The sequence below is a fragment of the Amphiura filiformis genome, chromosome 11, assembly GCF_039555335.1.
Source record: "Amphiura filiformis chromosome 11, Afil_fr2py, whole genome shotgun sequence".
NCBI lineage: Eukaryota > Metazoa > Echinodermata > Ophiuroidea > Amphilepidida > Amphiuridae > Amphiura > Amphiura filiformis.
This window is the reverse complement of record NC_092638.1, coordinates 25,627,244-25,653,318: the sequence shown is the minus strand read 5'-3', so window position 1 is coordinate 25,653,318 and position 26,075 is coordinate 25,627,244. Positions and strand designations below refer to the sequence as shown.

The window sequence follows — 26,075 nt, the reverse complement described above, 5'->3', positions numbered from 1 at the left end:
TCATCAATTCATGAAAATCCTCTGGACGAGAACCAAAACATTAATTTTACACGGCCTATGGAAAGTTATAGGCTTATTTAATATCAGTTTGAAGCTCTTAGGCCTAGGGAGAGAAAAATAGGCCCTATTAGGGCCATTACTGATAGGCCTACATGTTGTAACGTATCATGCATAGGCCTAGGCCTATTTAATTTAAAGACCTACTTGACAGACGTAGAATTTACTATTTGGCCTTGGCCTACTATTTAATATAGGGCCTATTCATATGGAGGCCCGACATGGCATAGACCTAGCCAGCTGGTTAGGCCCAAACCCGGGGCCCAAAGAAATGATAGGTAAATTATATGAATAAAAACAGAATAGATAGGCCCCTATTTATATATAAAATGCTTTAAAAGTTGTATAGGCCTACCTTACAAAATTAATTATACACGAATCTCAGTTACAAAATGGCGAGGGTCAAATCTGGACCCGGCCCGTAAATCAGTAGGCGCTAGAGGATGGTCTAGAAATCAAAGACAAAGGGACATGAAATATTATTTTGATTTTTTCCCTACCGATAGGATAGAAGTATAAGTTGAAAGTTAAACAATAAACATGCCTAAATAATGCTAGCCCCCTATTAAATTGTCACGAAATCAAAGGTAAAGATAGTAAAATAAAAGAAAAAATATTCCTCCATACAATATTCATATTTACTTTTCAATAATAAACAATAAAATTGAATCTGTTAGCTTTCATTTGGTACCAAATTTGTAGCCATACACCAAGATTTGAAAATTAAATCAAAGTTCCCGCAAAAGTTGCACTTCCACTAAAAATATCTATTCAAATAGCCCTAGCCCCCGGGCCTAGCCTAGACTAGTCTGAAAACTGATTTAATTGATTGTTTCGCTAGTGTGAGCATGTCACCCACCACATGTGGGCCAGATAAAGTGAGCGCCAATGCTGGGCCACATGGAAGCCCGGCCAGCGTTAGGCCAGCTCTGGCAACATTATGTGGTCCATAAGTGACGCACTGTATTGGACCACTTGTGACCGACTTGGTCTGGTCCAGTGCTGGCGCTCACTTTATGTGGCCCAACCCTGGCCCAGTACTGGGCCAGTGCAAATGGGCCCTTTTACTGGTCCAGTGCTGGTGGGTGTTTGCTGTGTACCCGGTACATGATTTATGATATCAGTGTGGTGAGTTCCAATTTAATTGAAACTCCCGGCTCTGACCGGGCCGGGAGTTCCTGCAGGTACTGTATGTGGCGTGGATGTGTTTATATAATGTTTAATGTGCATTCACATGCATACGTAGCCGTCGGTGCCAGGTGGGGGTCGCATTGCATTCTCTAAATTCAGTAAATTTTCATCGTCAACAGTGTAATTGAATGGGATTATTTCGAAATTTTAAAACGCTTGAAATATCACAAACAAATAGGCCTATGTTATATAAATACAAGCTAAAACCGTTGGGGTTCGATAATGAACCCCACAAAACTAACCAAGTATATGGAAAATGCCATACGGCCGGGCGGTGTCACAAGTTGCCGGCTTGATCATGCCATTCACCGCCTGGTCGGTGCGAAGAAATCATACCTCGTGGCATGACGTCATCATGGACGTGTACAAAATTTCCGATGGGCGCCTTATTTATTTGTAACCCGTTTTGTGATTGGATGCAAACACCATTCATCGCAATCGTAAGCCAATCAATGAAGGCGACGGCCTTTTACGGTATGAATTAATGTGACCCGCCAGTAAAGTACGTCTAACCTGATTGGTTTATAAAACTACTTTGATAATTGCTAAGCCAGTCAGCGTGCTCGATGCTTAACAACCTGGTCGTAGAGGTTTTTTTTTTAATAGGCGAATTCACATGGTGATCCAGCGATCGAGTATACATTCAGCATGACTTCTGCTTTAACAGGTGCAATAACAATACATCCCGGACACAATCAGTGACATTTACACAATGCAATAATGAATTATTTATGGCATGCATGGGCTGGATTTTACGATCGAGGTAAGGTTTTCGGCCTGTCCCTGCGTGAATATCGTTACTTTTCTGCATCAAAGATACTTGCGATGACCAGTTTTTTGCGGACACTTTGATAACAGTAACTTTTATAGGTCATAGGGTAGAAACGGTAGTTGTACAATTGTACGAAAATATACATTTTGTTATGGGCCTAAAATGTTTACAAAAATATATTGGTCCCAATGGTCCGTACGTTGTGCATATTATGTATTCAGTTGTTCGACGTATAAGGTCAAACAGGCTGTTATTTATTGTGTGACATTTAAAATGAAAACAATTAAAATTGAAGACACCCTATGGCACCTGCAACAACTTGAGAACAAGTCCTTAAACGTTCGAAAGTTGTAGATACTACTACAACTAGCAACTGTCATGACTGTGACTGTGAGTGTGATGATAATAACTTTTTACTTGTTTTATTGTTTATAAGCTTTAATACTCACACATGTGGAAAGTATATAGTTTTTGTATATTTTGATAAAAGATAACATAGATCTAATGACATTTAAACTCACTTTGATTGCGTTGGAAGAGGCTTCAAAGCACTGTCATGTACTGTACTCTTCTGCTGTTTTTGTATCTCCCGTTGTATAGTTCACCGACACAAAATCATGTTGGTATTTTCAGTCGTGGTGGCCATTTCCGGTAAAATCGTGAAGGCTCATGGGAAAGGGGTTTTCCCGTGTAAAGAATGACGTCACTATAATCATGGAAATAGTATAACAAGTAGGCCCTACTGCGCTAAAGTATGCTAACATTTAAAAGGGCTCGGATAGGGACATTTTCACGTATTTTTTGTGGGATCTGAGAGCCCCGGCGCCTGAATATCGAATTGCATTTTAAATACGAGGAATGGCCTTCTGATATCAAATAAATATATTTTTTGAAAAGTTTGCGATACAATACACATAGGCTAATGATTAAAAATTGATATTTTTGCTGAACCATGAAATGGTATCAGCCTATATGAGTGAATGTTACTTACTAGCTTACTAACTGACTAACCATTTGGTCTGAAATGGACATAAATCTCTAAATGCCACGAAGGTATGACCCCATGAGTGGTGTCATATGAAAGAGGAAAACATAAAGAATAATATTTCCAAACGTCAGAGGGGTCACAAAAGGTAATTTTAACCGAAAATGCTCAGATTGAGCTTAAATTTAAATGCAATGATGCTTATGACATTCTAAACTTGTTTAAAACATCAACAAATTTATTTAAGGTCATTAAGGGGTCAAAGGTCAAGGTTTTCAAAATGATCCAATTGAGCTGAAATTTAAATAGGGCCTACAATGATCCTTATGACATTCTAAACATGTTGAAAATATTTTAAAATTCATTTAAGGTCATTAAGGGGCAATAAATGGGTCAAAGGTCAAGTTCTCAAAATCTTCTTATTCTTCTTTCTGGTTACTCTCCAACATTCCACAAGGAATCACACAAAGAGGGTGTGAGTGCGCAATGCTGTGCTGCTAATTAGTCTCTGATATTATTATTTGTGTCTTGGTTCTTGTAGTATTCTGAAGTGCTTGATTTGAATTGGTTGGGTTCTTCAATTGAATGGAATTCAGGTGGAAGTGAGTTCCAATCCACGACGGTGCGAGGTACAAAAGAGTTCTTGAAACAATTGGTTCTGGCGTGGTATGGTATAAAAGTGTTGGTAGTAGATCGTCTTGTGTATATCGCTCATTCTACAAAATCCGGTGCCAATCCACTATAAAAATTGAAAAAATAAAAGTTGTTCAAAAACACCTGATTTTTTGTTTTTTAAGAGTAAATGTATCACTACTTTCAGATGTAAAAAATTGCCAACACCACTTGCATATTTTTCTTTCAGGAAGTCATGATGTTTTTTAACACTAAAACTCAATGTACCGGTAATGTGAGCTACGTTACCGACTCCAAAATGGGCTGGTTTTACTCAATCCAAGGTCATAAAAAGCAAACTAAAGATCACTTGAGTGAAATGTAAAACAGATTTCACCATTTCATAGAAGTTTTGAAGATGCGTAAATGAGTGTGTAACGTAGTTCACAGTAACGTAGTTCACTGGTTTTTAATGTTTTTAATGTGATTTGCGAACGATAGAACGTTATGTCGGTTAATTCTAATATAAATGGGGTTCGACCACTGGTAGCTTTCACATATTATTAGGAAGTACATGTAATACAAGTGCATACTATAGAATCCTGGTAACGTAGCTCACCAATCTTAACATGGTCGGTCGAAATTTCAATGTTTACAACATTTCTATGCCAAAAATGCTACAGAGCATCACGATTTTTACTGTGATTCTTAAAAACCTATGAGTGTTTCCTTTCAAAAACCGCAAATTACATTGATACCTCTGTTTTACTTCTTTCCAATAACGTGTGTTAAAAAGGGGTAACGTAGCTCACAGCGTTTTGGTGGAAAGTGCAATTTATTTTAGAATTACACAAAGACGTTTTAATCACTAAAAAATAATGTTGATAAACAATATGATGGTGCGTTATCTAATTAAAAACAACAAATATGTAAAGAAATCGCATTTATTCAAAGAAAATATTCAGGGTTAGATGTGACACTTGAGCTGTGGAAACGCATTTTTAGCTATTTTTGAGCCTTTGCAAGGGTTAATCAGGCTGAAGAAAGCATTTAAAGTATGGAAAACTATATATGTCCGTGTAGATCTCGTTGAGTTCTACCAGAAAAACAACATATTTGATGCCCTAAATGCTCGACAAAGTGTTTGTGGACCAAAGAATGGAAAAAAGGCTATTGGCACCGGATTTTGTAGAATGAGCGATATAGCGGCTGGCCGGGCGCAGGTAGTCCGACACTGGTAGGGCCAGTAGTACGTTGACCCTAGCGATCTTCCTCCGTGTGTTAAAACTAGTGGTTTGCTGCTAGTCATTGCAAACCATGCGGGCCGCTCTCCTCTGGATTTTACCAATCTCATATAGGCCTACATGTGTTCATCTAGGGTCCCACACACTAGCGCAATATTCCACAGTTGGTCTGACAAGAGCAGTATATGCAGTTGCTTTAGACTTCCTTATTACAAGAACTCAGGTTTCTTTTTTATGAAACCCAGTGTTTTGTTTGCAGATGCAGTAATTTTAGATATGTGAGTGTCCCATTTGAGATCTTGGGAAATTTCCACTCCAAGATATGAGTGAGAAGTTGTTTCTTCAAGGACTGAATTTCCCAAACTATATTTTGTCATGATGGGTGACCTAGAGTCAGTAATTCTAAGGAGGAAGCATTTCTGGGCATTAACATTCATAAGCCACTTGCTTTCCCATTCAGATAACCTGTCAAGATCATCCTGAAGTGATTTAGCATCATTGTTATTTTGATGGTTCTATATAACACACAATCGTCCGCAATTAACCTGACGGAGGACGTAATGTTCTCCGCGCATCCGGCAGGTCATTTATATAGACTAAAAATGCTTCAATTGAGCTGAAATTTAAATGCAATGATCCTTATGACATTCTTAACATGTTTTAAATATTTTAAAATTCATTTTAAGGTCATTAAGGGGGTCATAGTCATACAGAGGTCAAAAGTCAAGTTTTCAAAATGCCAGCTTCCCACGAGGTATATTAAAACGGCAATTAATGAAACAGTCTTATTAAAATTAATACTATCCAGCACAGTATTCATGGTATTGCTGCTTGATCAGATCGTCACAGTCATCCGCCTAACTTACCTTGTGTCCTTGCAAAGGGCACAGTTGCTCTAGTTTATTTTATATTCTTCACTTTTCCTCTTTCTATTAACACCACTCGGGCGGTCATACCTTCGTAGCATTTCAAGATTATGTCCATTATAGACTCCGGGTGACAGTGGTATTGGCCTACCACAATATACTGCTGAAGCCACATGGTTCAGCTATGGTGCGGTTATCGCTCTAGTTAAAATTTAACAGTAGACCTAAATTGTATAAATCTAATGATAGGCTATATAATATGTAGGGGAGAGCGGGGGTGTTCGCCCTAGGGGTAGGTTCGCCCACCATGCGATTCTCAGCAGTATTGGGGGATTTATGGCAAAATTATAAACTTCTCATAATTTTGCTACGCGACATAATATAGGGACGTGTTCATCGAACTGCAGCTGCAGCCAAAACAAATAAATTACACCAAAACGTAATTTTTTCTTGCATTAATAATGTTGTATAGGCCCTACCATTGATACATAAGGGGCTGTGCAATAATTATGAGCCATGGGCATGATGGGGGAGGGTAAAATGGGGGAGGGGGCAAGACATTTTTAGCGAGCCGTTAGGGGGGCAAGCAATTTTGGCCAGCCGAGAGGGGGGAGCAATTTTGGCACCCATTCATGGGGCGCCTTTTAAATAAAACGCTCTAAAAAGGCTTAGGAAAACAGTACGGAAACGCTTTAATACGCAAATTTTCCTGCTCGCTGCACTTGCAACATTTAACATACTAGACCATTTAATGTTTGCAAATTCGGATCCCAAAAATTTGGCATGTGTAAGTGGGGTAGGGGGTTTGGGCAAAGAATGTTGGCGGGCCGACGAGGGGGGGCAAGCGATTTTTGGCAGGCCGAGAGGGGGGGACAGGTAGTATAATAATAGGAAAAAACTCAGATACCATGGATGGATATAATATACTGACTATTATATTTAGAGAACTTTGCCTATAGGAATTTCATTGAAACATAATGGGATAGGTGGAAAACAATTGGACAAGTATTAATTCAAAAGAAAATATCCTATTTTGGTCAAAATTTAACCAATTTGAATATGTTGGGTGTCAATCTGGACTGAAAATGAGCCATTCGCCAGATTTCGTTGATTACAGCAAATCTCATCCATAAACAAACAACTTATTCAGCACATCTCACATCTCCCTAAACTCTTAAACAACCTCATCCTTTTTCTGAAAATAACCACATTTTGAAGGTTATCACAAGAAACTCATGCATATGCAAAATGAAGCAATTCCCTATTGCTAACTTGGTAAAATGCACACTTGTAGCCCAATCTCGTACGTCATAGCACCCAGTTTTGGTTTGTTGTTTCAAAATATTGCAATTACACATTAGTTCTTTCAAATATAAAACGCTAAAACCCAAATCTAGAACAATCGAACATAGCTGATCATTATATTTATAAAGATATAGCAAACTTTCCATGATAGAGATTCGACCCAAGATAAATTACACCTAAATTGAGTGTCAATTCAGTATTATACCCGTATGGCGAGAAAAATGCTAAAATTTTCTTGACTGTCACTGTTTCGTACAAGATAAGATGGGCTAAATAGTCCTTGTCTTGTGGGGCATTATAAGATCCTAGCCTAGGGTTTGTGGGCTATAATAGTTATTCAACCAGTTTATATAAAATGTGCATATGAGATGTGGGTTCAACATGTTCAAGCAGGGAAATAGTTCAGGCTCCGTGAACAAAAAATATTGCGTCCCGCTTTATCGCCCCTCCCCCCGTGATCCTCTTTAATAACATGAATAATACATCATTTTTTTGCAATTATATAGTTTTATGCCCTTTCTGTTATCATAGTTATGCAATAGTTTCAATGAAACTCAATGGTGTGTGGTAAACATTTTGGTTTTGTTTGTAATTTCAATAGTTTTGGTATTTTAATATTTTTAAATATTGTTCATGCATGGACGGACGTACTGTTCCGTTCAAGGATGCATATAGGCACTGTAGGCCTACATATTCTTAAGAGATCACAGACGTGTATTAAGTTGTAGTGTATAAACATGATAATTGGAGTTGCCTGTTGGACTCATTTGAAATTGGACATGTCACATCAGTTTTAGAAAACTCCTTCCTACTACGTGGTAATATTGCTGCTCAGTTGGAAACGTAAGTTAAAAAGAGCTGAATTTAATTTACTCACAGTAGATGTAGCTGAGGCTGAGCGATGATCAAATACTGATTTGTGCGGTAAACTGATCGTGAGCCTCAAGTAACTGAGAGTGTCGGTTTAGGCCTAGGCCCCTTATATGCCTACAGGTACTATAGGCCTAAAGTAGGCTATGCGATAGACACGGGACGATTATCGTAAACGATGTATCAACTCGGTATACTATCCGGTCCGCGGGTCTGCTATAAACAGGCCAACATACTTACACCATGTTTTTTGAATTACAAGAAACATAATTGGATTATGTTATGTTTCTATAATTGAGAAAGTATATAGTAGGCCTAAGTTTCCGGTGTGTGTAGGCCTATTTTGGGGATGGGAGGGCGGGGGGGGGTCAACTTCAAGTCACGTGTCATGAAGTTATACCGGCGTCGCGTCGAAGTATAGGGGCCTTCCAATTCCCCAAATTTACATTACAAATTTGCTGAAACAGAATTTTAAAGTTATTATTTGTGGTATTTTGATATACAATTCTTGAAAAAAGGGGGTCATGTTCCATAATTTTGCATATGGACCAATCAAGTTTCATGACAATCCAACTATCTATTATCAGTAACTGTTAACCTTGATATGACCTTGATGGTTTTGGGCTTATAGTTGTGATTACATGCAGGGGCGTAGGCAGCTTTCTTGGTCAGGAGGGACAAAATTAAATTTTGCCCCTTTTCTTTTCCTTTGCCCTCCAGATTTTCTCTTTTATTTTTTGTCAGAGGGGCACTTTTTTTCTTTCATTTTTTTTCTTTGGTGGGCACTCTGCCCCCCTTGTCACCCTACTGGCTACGCTACTGATTACATGCACCACGTTTTATGACAATTCGACGATCAATGCTCAGTTGACATCAAATGATCTTGACAAGACTTTGAACTTGATATTCTGACAATCCAACAATATATACTTAGTCGACCTCAGATGACCTTTAACAATTTTATTTAAACTCAATTATTTCAGCATTTTGAGTATCAAAGAACAAATTTAAAATTTGGAGGAAATCGTTCAATAAGGCTTTAATTAAAATTATATCTCTGTAGTATTTTTATCCTTACTTCAACAGACCAATCGTATCATCCAAGGCGTGCATCGAACCATGGCCACCATCTATGCAACCCCTACTACTACCCTCACAGATGAGAAGGTCCAAATCAAACTTTCGGGATTTGACTCAGGGTCAAAGGTCACTGTAAGGTCATTCCTTCCAGAAAAAGGACTACATTTTGAGGCACATGGTCATTTCGTGGTGGATGGTAATGGAGAGATTTCTATGGAGCAGGATCCATCGCTTGGTGGAACTTACACAGGTTTGCTCAAATTGTGCAGTCAGAAGGCGAAATTTTTATAGTGTTGCTCTCAAATCCGCAACCAGTCAGAATTGGGAAAATTTGATAAAAAAAAAAAGTTTGGCTGTCACTTTCAAATGAATACCGATCCTATTTTTGAATTTTGTTTTTCAAATATCCACCTGTCATTTTTTTTCTTTTTTCTTTTTATTTTTTTTTCTTTTTTTGTTGAAAAGTCTAATGCTACTCCACAGTTTCATCCCCCAGACTTACTCAAAAAAGTTGAGCTTTTTATACCAGTTTTATATTTTATATTTTGTATCGGTCACATGACAAAAACATCCAATTTGTATATTCGGGCTATTGACAGCCCAAAATCACAACAGATGCCTACTTTAGAGCGACTGTACGTGCAAAAGTCTTCGAGCTTCCAAAAAGACTTTGCTGGGAAACTGGCTCTTTACCCCTTTTCTTTTCTTTGCCTTCCTGATTTCACTTTCTTTTTTTTTTGTCAGAGGGTACTTCATAAATCCTTCTTTTTAATGTTTTGTCGGGGGGGCACTCTGCCCTAGTACCTGCCCACCGCTGGCTACGCTACTGGATGGGCGAGTTAGCGCATCGGTAGTTCCCTCGCTTTGCACCACGGAGGTCCCGGGTTCAAGCCCCGGCGCGGCCCAAGGACTCATGTGCACTTGGTTTATCCCGATTCCATGCTCTCTCTCGCAGGTTTTTTCCGGGATCTCCGGTTTTCTCCTGCTTTCAAAAAAATCGGTGATTAGTTGTTTGGTTCACCCAATGGAATTTGGGGAGCTGCACAGATAAATGGTGGATGGTACAATCTAAGTGCGGATATGTTTCCGCTATTCCGGCTGCACAATGCCTAGTTGATGCGATCTGATTGTGATGATTAACCATGGCAGCGAAATTACAGCGCTTTGAACACTCCGTGATCTGTGGTAAGGTGCTATAGGGCCTATATATATACCGAAATTTATTATTTTATTTATTTACGATATGAAATGTTAAAACATAAGTTTTTTGATCATTGTTCACAGACGTAGAGCCGATGGGTCTATTTTGGAGTATGACACAATCACCTGGCCAGAAACGTGGATTACGATTTATGAAGAAAGATGTCAACAAACCAATGCAAATAACACTTTCAGTACACAAAGGACATTTAGATATATCAGCATTACAAACTGATGCACCTATAGCTAAAACACAGATTCAGAGGTCGTATATGTCATCTGACGTTGAAATAATTAAAGTGCGATCTGGAAAAGTGAGAGGAAAAGTATTCAAACCTAAAGGTAATAGTATTACAGCTTATAGTCATACTTTTCTTCCTTTTTCCTTCTTTTCTTTCTTTCCTTCTTTCTTTCTTTTTTCTTTCTTTCTTTCTTCCTTTCTTTTTTTTTTTTTTTTTCTTTCTTTTCCCTTTCCTTTCCTCTCCTCTCTTCTCCTTTCCTTTCCTTTTCTTTCATTTCCTTTCCTTCTTTGGAAATATATCAAATAAATCTTTGAATATACATCATACAGGGCCAGGACCGTTCAAAGGGGTGATAGACATGTTTGGCGGTGCTGGTGGACTACTAGCATATCGTGCTGCATTGTTAGCATCTAGAGGTTTTGCTGCATATGCTTTGCCATACTTCAGATATGAGGATTTACCTAGTTCTGTGGGCCAAGTTGAACTTGAGTATTTTGAGGTGAGTTTCTTTTATTCTGAAGTAAGACAACAGATGCAAAATATGGACTCAGTTTCCTCTGATGCGATGACTTTAAATTGTGAACATGAAGCCCAAGCATGAGTTAGACAACGGGTGCAGCAATGCCTGTAGAATTGACTCAGTTCCCTCTAATGGCGCCCATGACTTAAAATTGTGAACACTGAGCCCAAGCACGAGTAAGCCAACAGGTGTAGATATGCCTGTATAGAATTGATTCAGTTCCGTCTAATGGTGATGACTTCAAATTGTTAACATGAAGCACAAACATGAGTAAGGCAATAGCTGCAGAAATGCCTGTAGAATTAACTCAGTTCCCTCTAATGGTGATGACTTCAAATTGTGAACATGAAGCCCAAGCATGAGTAAGGCAACAGTTGAAGAAATCCAGGTAGAATCGACTCAGTTCCCTCTAATGGTGATGACTTCAAATTGTTAACATGAAGCGCAAGGCAATAGGTGTAGAATTGCCTTTAGAATTGACTCGGCCTCCTCTGATGGGGATTACTGTAAAATTGTTAACATGAAGCGCAAGGCAATATGTGTAGAAATGCCTTTAGAATTGACTCGGCCTCCTCTGATGGGGATTACTGTAAAATTGACCCGGTTCTCTCCAATGGTGATGACTTCAAATTGTGAGCATGAATCCCAAACATGAATAAAATAACTGGGGATTACTGTAAAATTGACTCGGTTCCCTCCAATGGTGATGACTTCAAATTGTGAACATGAAGCCCAAGCATGAGTAAGGCAACAGTTGAAGAAATCCAGGTAGAATCGACTCAGTTCCCTCTAATGGTGATGACTTCAAATTGTTAACATGAAGCGCAAGGCAATAGGTGTAGAAATGCCTTTAGAATTGACTCGGCCTCCTCTGATGGGGATTACTGTAAAATTGACTCGGTTCCCTCCAATGGTGATGACTTCAAATTGTGAGCATGAATCCCAAACATGAATAAAATAACTGGGGATTACTGTAAAATTGACTCGGTTCCCTCCAATGGTGATGACTTCAAATTGAACATGAAGCCCAAGCATTTAGGCATGAGTCATGCCCATGAACATGCCAAGATCTTGCCATGAACATGCCAAGAACATGCTCTATTTTCGCTAGCAACGGGCATGAATTTTCATGAATTTGGGAAAATTTGATGAGTTGTTCATGTTCAACCATGAATATTCATGGCCTTGCATGATTTTTTTTGTCATGCGTGTAGTCAGAGCCTTGACATGTTCAGGGCATGTTCATGGGTAACTCATGGGCATGAATCGGGGTCAATGTCAAATTCTCTCTACTTTCATGCCTATAAATGCCTTATTCATGGGTAACTCATGGCATGAATTATGGTCAATGTCAAATTTTCTCTACTTCTATGCCCATTAATTTTTATTCAAGGGCGTCAATTACAATTTTAATGGGTTCAAATTTAACGACCCATGAATCCTTGATAGAGGATTTTCATGCCATATACAAAACAAAAGAATCGGAATGTCTTGCCATGTTCATGGCATGATCATGCCATGTTCATGGCATGATTTGCATAGCAACCAGTAGCGAATTTTGGGAATACCCATGAATTATTTTTGCCTGATAAGCCAACAGGTGTAGAAATGCCTGCAGAATTGACTCAGAACCCTTTACGTCCAAGCAGGAGAAAGACAAAAGGTACAGAAATGCCTGCAGAATTGACTCAGAACCCTCTACGTCCAAGCATGAGAAAGACAAAAGGTACAGAAATGCCTGCAGAATTGACTCAGTTCCCTATGAAGATGGCTTCAAAATGAATCCCAAGTAGGAGTAATATAACATGTGCAGAAATGCCTGATGTTGAGATTATTCTACAAAAGTAGCCCAACAGCTAAAAATTTCTACTTTTTTGTTTGATTTATATCAAGATTACCCCCCCCCCATTTTGGCCCATTTTAGCATTACTTTTTTGTTTTTTTTTCACACACATCTGGGAGCAAGTCAGCGGAACGAGTTCTGTTTGCACACCCCCCCAGGAAAGTTGGACCGGTACGCCGCTGGCTCGTACTTCTTATCATAGTAATCATCAGATTTGATTGACCAACAAGATCATCTTATCCATCTTGAACATCTTTAGGCAATTAAAAGGTGTTTGACCAAATTGAATTTGATAGCCTTATCCCATCCCACTTGGTCGATCCTATCAAAATCAAAATTTTGGTATCAGATGAAAGTTCACATTTTTCTTATATGCCCTAACCCAGTAAATTTTTAGACTTGAACAGACACCCGACAGCAAACATAGCGCAAAGATAAGTGAGAAAGGGAATCTCAACTTGGGTATGGAGCACATGCTGTATGAAGGCCTCGAATACCAGGGACCAGGAAAACAGTATCTGGTTAACCTTATCTGGACCAAAGTACTGTCTGGACCCCTTCCAACTTGTTTTTGTGATCCTCTCTGTTAGGAGCCCAAACTGGAGCACATTACTCCAGGATAGGTCTTTTCAGAGTAAAGAATAACTTCTTTGTGGTATCACTATATAGAACAGTGCATGGGTCACTGTGATTGCGATACACATTTTAAAGATAATCAATATCATAAAAATCCATTTTATGTTGTTTCATGATTCAGGAAGCCACCGATTGGCTCCAAAGCCAATCTTTTGTCCAGCCAGGCGGTATAGGTGTATGTGCAGTATCATATGGAACAGTACTAGGAGCACGCATGGCAACAGAGTTCCCTGAAAAGGTGAGTTATAAAGTACAGTTATTCCATAGTAAGAGACCAATGCTTTGGAACAAAGGTTTGAAAGTGTTTTTGGCACTGCTGAAGGATATTCAACAAATTCGGATTGGGCTGCCCTCTTCAAAGTGTCGGGCATTCTTGGTAGGGGTCAATTAACGTCAAACAGGGGTCAAAGTTATAAAATATCTCAATTCTTTTAAAAAAATATACCAAATTACCAAGGAATCCAAAAATGTACAGTTTGCCCTATCTGCAACATTTAGTTACGACGCTATGGGCAGAAATGTGACAACGGTCGATGTTGGTGTATAGTTATATGTTTGAGACAAACTTTTAAATTAAAATGGCCTTATTAACACATGAATATTTCATTATTATATTTTACTTCTTTTTCAGATCAGCGCTTGTGTTAGTATATCAGGTTGTAGTGCGAATATAACCGTACCAATGTCATATAAGGGAAGAGACATTCCATATTTGAAGTAAGTGATACACGAAGTTGTGTACATACAACAAAATCCCATATATGCACGAGGGAAAAGATGTTCCATTTTTGGGTTAGTCTCAACTGTATGTTACAACAAGACAATCCCTCATCAAATTATAAGTTATGGTGTCTCTTTTGTTCAGAAACCAAAAATCAAGGGTTTAAAAAGTGGAGATGAACTGGTCTGCAATCATAACACTATTGTGCTGGGAGGACACATGAGGGTATATAACCATAATGGCCTATAACCATAAGTATATAATGGCCTATAATTGTGCTAACATTTTCATTATTGGATATCAATCAACGCGGGCGACAGTTATAATGCTCTCTGTCGTAGGTGGCATAATTTCATGTCACCGTATAATTACCCCCCGAGTTCTACGAGGCCTAGAAATCATGCGCGTAAATTGAGGGTGTGCTGGGTGTGCTTTGTTTATTTGTATGAAATATAAACGATGCATGATGATGTTTTAATTATGAATTAGTTTATTCCCGGAAAGCACAACCCATACCTCTTACCAAGTCTCCCTTCCCCCACCTTCATAACCTCCTCCCCCACTCAATATCGACTCTCCCCTACTATTCTCCTCCACTCTTGAGCTCTCCTCTCCCCTCCTTCACTTCCCACTTCAAATGCTCTCCCCTTTGTTTCTCTTTCTCCCCCCACCACATACCCTCTCGATCTCTTCTCTCTCTTCTCCCAATCTCTTTTACCCTTCTCTAGTCTTAAGTCTATGCCTATATACCGGGCATCCTTCACATTATGCGATACCCAAATTAATTAATAAATTGAATAAAAGTCAATATAAACTAGCTTTCTATCATATTAATCTTCCGTCATGCGACATGGACATAAATAGAGTAGTGTATAATAGTGTATATATCACCCAAGTGTCTATATATCACTCAAGTACTCAAGGGTCTATTGTAATGTCGCTGGAAATATTTCGATGGTCTATAATTATGTTTTCACAGTGAAATAAGTTATGGCTATTTCGGAAACTAAATCAATGCTTACATAATTATATGTTGCAATACGTTAACTTCGAATTTTGAGAATTTTCTTTCATCCTAGAGTAACGTGTTTCATATTGCTATTGGTTGTTCATCACCATACCAGTCTTAGATTTGTTTTATTCATAATCAAGCCCAGTGGTGTATAGCATCATATGGACACGGGGGGGCACTTTCCCGCAATCGACTTGAAATTTAGTGAATCCCCCAAAAAACAAATGCCCCAAAACGGCTTGTGCCCCCAGGCCCGGTGCCTCCCCCACGCAACGCCACTGATCAACAAGCTTGTCATTTCTTTCTTTATGAGAGAAACTGCAGGATCAAGAAATACGCGTAGCCTATAGTAAATCCCACTTTGCTGAAATTAATAATAAATTGCATGGATAAGTCAAATTTGGTGTGATTTTACACCATATATAAAGTCAATGGGCCAAGATAATGACAATAAAATTCACTTCTTTGCATAGGCGTAGATCCCGGGGGATGGGGAGGGGGATAAATCCCCCAATATTTTGCCAGGGGGGATGGTCCATACAATCATCCCCCCATGTTGACGCCTGTATGTGTGTTTCTGACCAAATTAACCTCATATTTGGCCATTTTAGCCCCCCAAAGTGCCATTTTCTTGCGATTCACGCGCATATATTCATCTTTTGAACCATAAAGGTGCTGGATTCACTGTACTTTTTTTCCAACCCCATCCCCCCAATGTCAAAAAGAAATCTACGCCACTGCTTCTTTGTCAAAGAACATCAATGTAAACCTATTCCTTATTTCAGTTTTGATTACTCGAGAATGAAGACCACTGAAGCAGGTCTCGTTAATATCTATGATATGATTGACCCATTAGAAACTGCACCAGCAGGAGCTTTAATTGAGGTGAGTGCAGGATTCTGGATGGAGCACTAAATTATTATAAACCACTGTGATTGGGAGCACGGTGGCCTAGCGGAACGGGCACTGACTCATAATCGGAAGGTTGTGGGTTCGAGCCCCGGCGACGCCATCGTGTTGTGCCCTTGAGTAAGGCACTTTATCTCGATTACTCCTCTCCACCCAGGTGTTTAAATGGGTACCGGCATTCTTAAATGTTGGGAAGGTAAGACTCGCTGTAGAGGAGGTGTATCGATCCCCTATAGCAACATTACATGGAGGAGTCTGGCCCAATCGCCAATGAAAGAGAGATGGGCACTCCGATCACTGTTTATACAGGATCGTCTCCTTTACCTTTTTTACTGTGATTATAAACATGATAAACACGACACAAATAGAAAGTCTGCACTTATGTTACCCGTCCTACACCAAAAAAAAAAAAAAAAAAAAGTCCAAGAGATGTTTAAGAGGAGTGTCGGTGGAGATTTGATTAAGAATTAGAATTTGTTTTGGGATTGGGATTTGCAATTGTTCTAGGAACGGGGGGGGCATTTGTTCTCACGTATGCCAAAGAGCTCCAAAGGTGAAAGTGGTACTAGCGTTCTCACGTATGACAAAGGTATGGTTACAGCAGTACTTATACGCCATACTGAAAAGTTTTTAAAAGTGTTTTTAGAATAAATCAAAATAACGCTAATTTAATGCACAGGTTTCAAAATCCTGTTAAATCAACCTCTAAATGTTCCTTCTATTTCAGTTTGAGAAAGCTCAGAATCTCTTGTTCTTTGTGGGGATGGATGATAAGAACTTGCCGGCACAACACTTTATAGATGCGACGGAGAAACGATTGAAAGCATTAGGGTGTAACAATTATGAAATAGTGAGATATCCAGGATGTGGACATTTAATTGAGCCACCCTATGCACCCATTACTTTGGTATCATATTACAAAGCTGTTGGTAAGTATACACACTAGGAACCCACAAAGGCGAGAAAGTACCTATTTTTGTTAAGAAATGGCGAGGCTAGGCGAGGAAAGGCCAGGTAACCTATCAAAATAGGCGAGGAACGGCGAGGTTGAGATAACTAAATCAAGTATTGCTCAGATCATGGGCAAGTTTGGCGAGGAAAGGCAAATGGCGAGGAAAGGCGAGGTACATGCAGCAAGTTCAGACCTGCCACAGACATTTTGTATGGAATATATGTAGCACCCAATTAACACCCATTGTTATCATGTTGACTCAATAATAACCAATTTTATTACACTCAGCCAGAGAGCCCAGGATCTGAGCAATACTTAATTTAGTTATCTCAACCTCGCCATTCTTTGCCTTTTTTAATAGGCTTCCTCACCTTTCCTCGCCCTTTCCTGCCTAGTCTCGCCATTTCTCGCAAAAAATGGGTACTTTCTCGCCTTTGTGGGTTTCTAGTGACAGCAAGATTACTCAGATTAGGCTATTGTATAAACATTATATAAAATGCAATATTCCGCCGAGGCCAGGTTGAAGAGGTCAAAAGTTTTCCTTGAATAACCCCCGGGAATAACCCTATGGTCTTCCAGCAGACGTGAATGACATATGCTCCCGAGTTGTATTTTGAACCCGGGGTGGGCACTCAACATTAGAAGTGACGGGTATGTGCCTACCAGCGTTGCAAAGTAGGGGCCTATCGGGTACAAAACGTTGTTTTAAAAAAGGGGGGTCATTGGGTACAAACAAAATGAAAAAGGGGGTCATTGGGTATAACGTTTTGAAAAAAGGGGGTCATTGGGTATAACATTGCAAACAATGGGTCATTGAGTAGAAATTTTTTTTAAAATGGAGCAAAATTCTATTTCTTGTTCCAAATTTCAAATACAAATTTGCTAAAATAAGAGAATTTAAAGTTTCCGCATTATTTTGTGGCATTTTGATGATGCAATTCTAGAAAAAAGGGGGTCATTGGGTAGCCGCACCTTTAAAAAAGGGGGTCATCGGGTATGATTTTTAAAAAAGGGGGGTCATCGGGTATAGTCGACTTCAAAAGAGCGGGCCTATTGACAGGCACATACCGTCACTTCTAAAGTTCAGTGCCCACCCCGGGATTTTGAATTATACGACTTTTTCCCATGATGCACTGTATGCTCGGCAACGCAGCGAGCTGAATCAGGAGGGTGAAAGTGCATAGGAACAATGCCGGGAACTGCGTCACGCTATTGTTCGACTAAGGCTACATCATTTTTAACGCATGCGTGTTCGTCAATACAGCCTTAGTCTCCTCCACCTTCGCAACACGGTACGTGGAGTGACTGGAATCACACTGACGGCGGAGGAGAATACTAGCTGGTCAGACAATTTAATTCTATCAAGCATATAAAACCTGGACAATCACCGTCATTTGATCGATTTACTACAGAATACAGGGTGTCCCAGAAAAAATTACCGGGCAAACTAATTTGACCGTAAGTTGAAAATTAAGCAACCAAATCAAAAAAATTAAAAGGCAGCGTGTAGCTAATCTTATTTTAAATCTTACGTGTCAATTTTACTTGAATCAGTAGACCAATTGCGAAGAAATGAGCGATTACATAAAGCATGCGTCAATGCAGTTCATTCCAAGTTTGATCAACAGGCCCTTTTTCATATTCGTTCCCCTCTTCCTAAGTTCTGTGTATCTCATTAAATCTAGTCCTCGTATCTATTTTATAATCGATAATGTTTTGTTATTCATGCTTTCACTTTTGAAGGTGGACGACCTGAATTCAGTCAATGAACAAGGGTAAAGCTGATAAATGAAGACATTACATCTCAAAAACTAACAACAAGCCCAACAACTCATCCCGTCTTCAACAATGGTTTTTGATATTCCGACAGGTTGGTTGGAGTGGACATTATTTTATAAATGATGGTTTAACAATGTGTTTTTAATTAACATGATAATAACTGGACAACTAGCATAGACCTAGCTGTCAAACTCAGATTGTACTTCACTTTGCAGTGCAGTCTATGCCCATTGCTTGAATGTTTCTTGTCAAACATGGTTGGCGAACAGTTTACTGCCCGTCAAAGGGCCTTCATTGTCTTAAGATATGCAGAAACACGCAGTGCTGTGCAGGCCCAGCAAGATTTCAGACGGCGATATCACAGAAGGCCTCCTTGTGAAAAAACAATAAGGAACCATTTTAAAAAGTATCAGGAGAAATGTACGAGCGTCAACCTGAATAAGGTCAGGTCAGGCAGAAGACCAAGAACTGTACGTACTTGGCACAACATAGCCGCTATCAGACAAGCCCTCCAACGCAATTCCAGAATGAGTGCAAGGCGGAACAACATACTGTCCAAATCATCATTTAACAGGGTTACTCGTCTGGACATTTTCTTCCATCCCTACAAGATTTAAGAAGTTTGTATATCCATTTCTTGGAAATATTCCAAAAAGAAAAAAAGAAAACCGATACTTTTAACCAGCTCGAATTCATTCTTTATGTTGTCCAATATGTTAACATTTTCTAAACGAAGAAAGATATTTACAAGTACTGAGTATCATGCAAGGTTTCATTTTAATATTATAAAGTTTGTTTGTAAGAAACAGATTGTTTAAGAAGAACAAGAAGGATTTCACCAAACAAAATATAAAGCATGTTAACCACTAGTGCATTGTGTGGAGTGAACTTTCTTGCAAACTTGGAATGAAGTGAATTTGTGCATGTGTTATGTAATCGCTCATTTCTTCGCAACTGGTCAACCGATTCAAATAAAATTAATATATTAAATGCAAAATACAATGGGCTACACGCAGCTTTTTTAATTTTACGATTTGGAGGCTTAATTTTCAAGTTATGGCCAAATTAGTTTGCCCGGTAATTTTTTCTGGGACACCCTGTATATCAAATTATCATTGTATACACAAAATATAATTTTAAAATTGTAAACCTGTTAACTTATATATGTGTGTACTAAAGTATAAGGACACGTGAATAAAATCATGTAGAAGACAACATGGCCGCTAATCCGCCTATTGTCTAGACCTAGGCTACATCTTCCGGTTTGGTTATGTAACCTAGGATGCTTATCCCTTCGTATGCTGAATCGTGGTCAGTGATACACTTGCCTCCACACGGAATAAAGCAATTCCTATCGCTGACCAAGATTCAGCTTTCTGCCTCGGCAACCGTTGAGGCACATCACATCATATTGTGAACACCACCGAATTGGATAAAATGAAAAATATTGAAAATCTGAATAGTTTAGCTATGAACCCTACCGTGGTATTGATTACATTTACACCAAACTACCATTTTTTTTTAGTACAAATTAGCCGTTTTTGGTTGCACCATTTTTTTAAAATCAGGGACAGCATCTATATCTACTATTTAGGACTTATTTAGTAAAGAAGCAAAATATGGGTCGTTGTGATCAGGATGATATATTAAAGAAAGTAATTTGCATACTGAGTAGACCATTTTTTATATTTTCACAGATGGTGTCATTGAATGGGGTGGATCACTACGAGAACATCAAAGAGCACTAGAACACCATTGGCCAAAATTACTTCAATTCCTGGATAAACATGTCGGATCACAGACCACCAGTCGTCAGTCTCTGCATAGTAAACTGTAAATGGTTATTGTGGCATGGTCTGATCCACTGTGGGTCTGATTCAATCACACCGAAGTTGGCAATAATCTTACTGTTGTTTGTATATAGGGGGTGGGGTGGTTGTGTGTGGGTGTGGTGGGGTTGGTGTGTGGGGGTGGGGTGTAAAAGGCTCCATCAGTATTGATCCGAATATCGCCAAATTCATTCAGAAGATCTAGAAAAATCATACGAGGAGTGTTGTAAACTACATTTAGGTCAGAGGTCAAATTTTATACTTCGTCCGATTCAACTCATTTTTGGTTAGTGAATTCCTTGATATGAGTTGAACGCGGAGGTCAAAGGTCAAATTTGTAACTTTGTCCGATTATCCTTAAATTTTGCCAAATTCATACGAGAGATCAAAAAAAAATGAGGAGTAAACTACACATTTTGGTTGCGATCGGAGATCAAAGGTCAAATGTAAACTTTGTTCAATTAGGCTTAAACTTAGTGAGTGGAATCCTAATTGATATGAGAGGAATGCGGAGGTTAAAGGTCAAATTTTTTCGGTTTTAGCTTGTATTAATATCATTAGTTCATAATTTTGTAAGCGTTAATTAATATCATTAGTGTACGATTTTGTAGGCGTCTAAAAATTTCAAAATAATCCCATACAGTCGACAAAGGAAAAATCCTGAACTTAGTAAATTCATGCCGCACACCACCTGGTTACAATATTTCTTTATTTGTTGTTTATATTCTAAATTTGCTGTTTATCAATTGATTTGTTGCTATGTGAGAAAAGGTATTTATAATAAATTATTTTTAACTGAATTGAATTTTGAGTCCAACCTGTACTTTTTAGCTGCGGGTAGCAGCTCTATCAGTCACCATGTCTCTCCGTTAGTCCGTCCGTCCGACGCGTCCGTTAGTAACAAACGCTAAAAGATGCTGTTACGTCAACATCGTTTGTCGCATGGCTATGGTACTTGGTGAGGGGGAAGGCAGGTACCGGCCCCATACTGGAAAAGAGTTTCGTCCCGAAAGATGCTAATTAAGTCATTAAAGGGGCATTACACGATTTTCAACAATTTCTAAAAATGCTGTTACGTCAACATCGTTTGTCGCATGGCTATGGTACTTGGTGAGGGGGAAGGCAGGTACCGGCCCCATACTGGAAAAGAGTTTCGTCCCGAAATATGCTAATTAGGTCATTAAAGGGGCATTACACGATTTTCAACAATTTCTAAAAAATGCTGTTACGTCAACATCGTTTGTCGCATGGCTATGGTACTACTTGGTGAGGGAGAAGGCCTATAGGGCAATTAAGGGAAAAGTGGGGAACATGAGGGAAATTGAGGGGAATGGGGGAAATTAAGGGCAATTTTGGGGGAATTGAGAGAAATTCAGGTGAATTAATTGATTTTGTGGGCAATTAAGGGGAATTGGGGGAAAATTGAGGGGAATTAAGGGATCTAAAATGAGCATTTATTGAGTTTCGACAGTATTTTTTGTGGGACATGAGAGCACCTCAGACCTTAGACTATGCCATAGTCTATTTTTGATAAATAAAAGCATGTTAATCATGATGAAAGCATTCAGTTGAACTCGAAATTATACTGATATTTAATACATCAAAATACAAGTATAAAATTGTTATGAAAAAGTTAATATAATTATATTAGTGACAGTAAAAGTAAAGTGGCTTATATTATTGAATGCAACATATCATAATGTCATAATTGTATTGGCACTTCAGTACTGAACAATTCTGATTTTAGAATCTGCCAGTTTATTAATCGCGAAATTCCAGGTTAAAATAGACTATGGACATTCAATTAAAAACGTGATTTTGAACAGGCAAAGTCCCTAACACTCACACTGTCAATCATACTTGTTTATCAATCAAATTTAACCGCAAGCAAATACAAGACGCGCTCATTGACTTACTGACGCGTTCATGCAATTACACAACACAAAGGCGGCGTAGGCCACATACTTGTGTACCATGTAGTTATTAATGGTAATGACAGGTACCCGGAGGATTTAAACCATAACGAGATCTGGGCGACCAATCACAAGCCAGATCCATTTAAAGATGCATTACATCATCGCCAATTTTAGTAGGCCAGATTTCCGACAATCTCATCCATAGAAGCTCATAGACAGCCGTGTTAAGCATGTAAACCGCAATCCAATGTCAGTAGTCCACTTGGGAAGCTAACAAACAGAGGGAGTAGGGTGACTGAAAAGATCAGATGTGAAAATCTATCAATTGTGCACACATTAATTAAATCAGAGTTTTAAGCTTAAGAGGGTTTATCCGATAGACTCAGATGGTAGGTGGAAGATGGGGGTCAGCAAATTTTGTTCATATTTTGTCAATCAAACATGTGTCCATGAGTATTTACATTGGAGGTATTAAAAATTTTGAGGACCCCCACTGGGAGATACTGGACCCCCTCAAATTGACCCCCATGATTGTCTTCTCAGACACAAAAACTTTGAAATGTGCACTAACTTTTGATTAGGGCCACGTAATAACGCGCATCTGCAGACATTTTATTTATACTTCACAGTAATAATACACATTTTGTCTCGACATAACAATTAAAAATTCTTTGTACAACATTTGGGTTGTTCCATTTTCAGAGAGGGGTGTAATGGCCTTTTCAGCAATTGTGTAAATGTGAAAAATCCTAATTTTGAAGCAAAGTTTGCAAGATGATTGTGAGAGTTCCTCAATATTTTTGTCAAAGTTATTTACTTGTTGGATAAAGTAGATATAGGTTGATCAATTGAGCAAATAAAAATCGTGGAGACTTTTTCCGTTTTTAAATGAGCACATCTTACTTTATGCTCTTTTTCAGAAAAGTACAAAATACTAATTTTGAAGCAAAGTTTGCAAGATGATTGTGAGAGTTCCTCAATATTTTTGTCAAAGTTATTTACTTGTTGGATAAAGTAGATATAGGTTGAACAATTGAGCAAATAAAAATCGTGGAGACTTTTTCCGTTTTAAAATGAGCACATCTACTTACTTTATGCTCTTTTTCAGAAAAGTGCAAAATTGCGATATTTTCATGCTAAACTCAGGTACGGTGATTTTTCTAAGTTTAAAAATGAAATTTGATGAAAAAGGAGCCTATCAGAAGTAAACAACATCAACAAAACTATTACATAATAAATTGGGGCCTAAATTGTGTTGGATAAATGCTTATAGAACAGGACTATTCTATAAAGGGGTTCAGTACCCCGGGTCAGTACTAAAATTCTGTCTGTGCTGATTTAAAAATAACCTTTTTGCATCATGCTTTATGCACCCTCAAATGAATAATACCTTTTTCTTCCAAGGAACGCAGGTAGGGCCTACAATAATTATTTTCTATCACTATGTAGTTAACAACAAAGACAATAATATATTGGAACACTACATTGATCAAGTAGGGGTGTTATTGTGTTAAACATAAAACGCTTATGTATCTATGATTCTCGATTTTTGTTTTACCAAAAATGCTGACACAATATATGGATTTTGGGGTTTGTATTGAGGAACCTTTGATGGTCAATATACTAGTAAACTGCTCTCTTTCATCTGAGTGACCTCTGTCTATTAAGGGGGCGCAGACCACCAAATAACCTCTCCATCATAGTGAAAAGCATGTAAAAATCAACATTTTTTAAGCGGCAATTCTACCACGCATGACAATAGTTTTCTTTATTTTTAGCTGTATTAAATAAAGCCTAAATTTTCACTTAAGCTCCAATGTTGTCTATCTTTACAGGTAAGGTTCAGTTTTTATTAACAAATGTTAGAAAGTGATGCTGCTATTTCAACATCGAAATTAGTACTAAAACGGGCTCTGTTAGCAGTTATTCGGAGAGGGCCTATACTTTTCTTGTGAAATCGAATTTGCTTAATGTTACTGGGGAAATTCGCTTAAATATTAGTATAAATGGCCATTGCCATGACAACTGCCTTCTCTTTGAAATCTCCAATACATGTAGCTTAAAATTAAAGAATCCATGTATATCAATAGTATACTTATAAAGTGTAATAAAACTTTTTAATGCAACAAATTGCTCAAAATGAAGAAAATGGGTCAATTTGGGGTCAAACTGCCCAAAATTCAATGATCATAGATTACTGGGGAAATTCGCTTAAATATTAGTATAAATGGCCATTGCCATGGCAATTGCCTTCCCTTTGAAATCTCCTAATACATGTAACTTAAAATTAAAGAATCCATATATCAATAATATACTCATTAAGTGTAATACAAACTTTTTTAATGCAACAAATTGCTCAAAATTTGGGGTCAAACTGCCCAAAATTCAAAGGTCATAGGTCACAGAAAAATGTTGTTGCTGTCATCTGGGATGAGGGAGGCAACAAAAGTTGGTAGGCCTATATTGGGTTTTACCTTGATGATAATGGGATGAAACGCGGGGGACAAAACCTTCGAGTGGATCACCTGATGCGCGTTGGTACTGATACCGGAGATGAAAGTTAGCAGCGACCACATGGCACTGATGATGATATCTAGGACACTATCATGCAGCAGTTTGAGATTGTGCCTGTGACACTTATCAGTTTCCGTAGCAACATAACAAGTAGCCATTTATATTATGTGTTTTTTGTAAATTTTACCTCATATTGTGGAGATGTCCTTAAAATTTTACTCCCAAATAGTTAGTATTGGGGATAACAAATTTTCTTTCTCTCATCTTATTTTAACATACCACTGTCACCGTAGAAGGTCAAGGGTCAATACACATGGCTTAGTTGGAGCTCTCCCATACTGACAGTGTAAAAAAAGAGATAAGGAAAAGAGAATTTATTATCCCTGATACTGGCTATTCCGGGTAAAATGTTTAGGTCATGTTCACATGATGAGGGAATTTGTCAAATGTTACTGGGGAAATTTTTACTGCTTTAAAATTAGTATATATGGCCGTTGCCATGGAAACTGCCTTCTCTTTGAATTATCCTAGCTCACAATTAAAGAAGCCTCAGATAATCAGTAATATAAAGTGTAATACAAACTTTTGTAACGCAAGAAATTGCTAAAAATGTAAATCCATTAAACTATCAAAATTGTATAAAACTCTGCAGTGCAAAAATCTACATTTTTTACTTGATGTAACGTATGTTGTGTGTCTATTTCGTTTTTCCAATTTATAGTGTTATGTAAGTTTTTACCTGTTGTCTAGCTTTTTCTGTAATTTAAATATGAGGTCTATGGGCCTGGTTCAAAATGTGGGTAAAAAAGGTGCATTGGGTCAGAAATGGTCGTAACTCAACACATGAAGATTTGAGACTACTTCTAACTGCATAAATAGATTGATAGACCCAAAAAGAACATAGACTAGACACCAGAACCTGGTAAAAAGACCCAAAAATGAAAAAGTTATGGCTAAAAATGTGATTTTCAGGGGAGTATGTGGCCATTTTGGATTTTTGCTGTGCACATTCTTTTTTGA

General features: G+C 38.3%; 1 protein-coding gene across 5 annotated transcripts in view; it reads left to right on the top strand.

The window, feature by feature from the left end:
* LOC140164630 (peroxisomal succinyl-coenzyme A thioesterase-like) overlaps positions 1–21,391 on the top strand; it is a 43,653-nt gene extending 22,262 nt beyond the window's left edge. Inside the window, exons 1-9 of one of the 5 annotated variants that reach the window (XM_072187965.1) lie at positions 1,907–2,011; positions 8,989–9,232; positions 10,267–10,524; positions 10,754–10,923; positions 13,545–13,661; positions 14,055–14,140; positions 15,942–16,041; positions 16,793–16,994; positions 20,494–21,391. In XM_072187965.1, the coding sequence (XP_072044066.1) occupies positions 1,985–2,011; positions 8,989–9,232; positions 10,267–10,524; positions 10,754–10,923; positions 13,545–13,661; positions 14,055–14,140; positions 15,942–16,041; positions 16,793–16,994; positions 20,494–20,633 (1,344 nt within the window). In that variant the 5' untranslated portion in view covers positions 1,907–1,984 and the 3' untranslated portion in view covers positions 20,634–21,391. Of the gene's footprint in view, positions 1–1,906; positions 2,012–7,728; positions 7,876–8,965; positions 9,233–10,266; positions 10,525–10,753; positions 10,924–13,544; positions 13,662–14,054; positions 14,141–15,941; positions 16,042–16,792; positions 16,995–20,493 lie in introns of those variants that run through there. The other 4 variants (XM_072187966.1, XM_072187968.1, XM_072187967.1 and 1 more) reach the window with 4 other exon arrangements.
* The last annotated feature ends 4,684 nt before the right edge of the window (positions 21,392–26,075 follow it).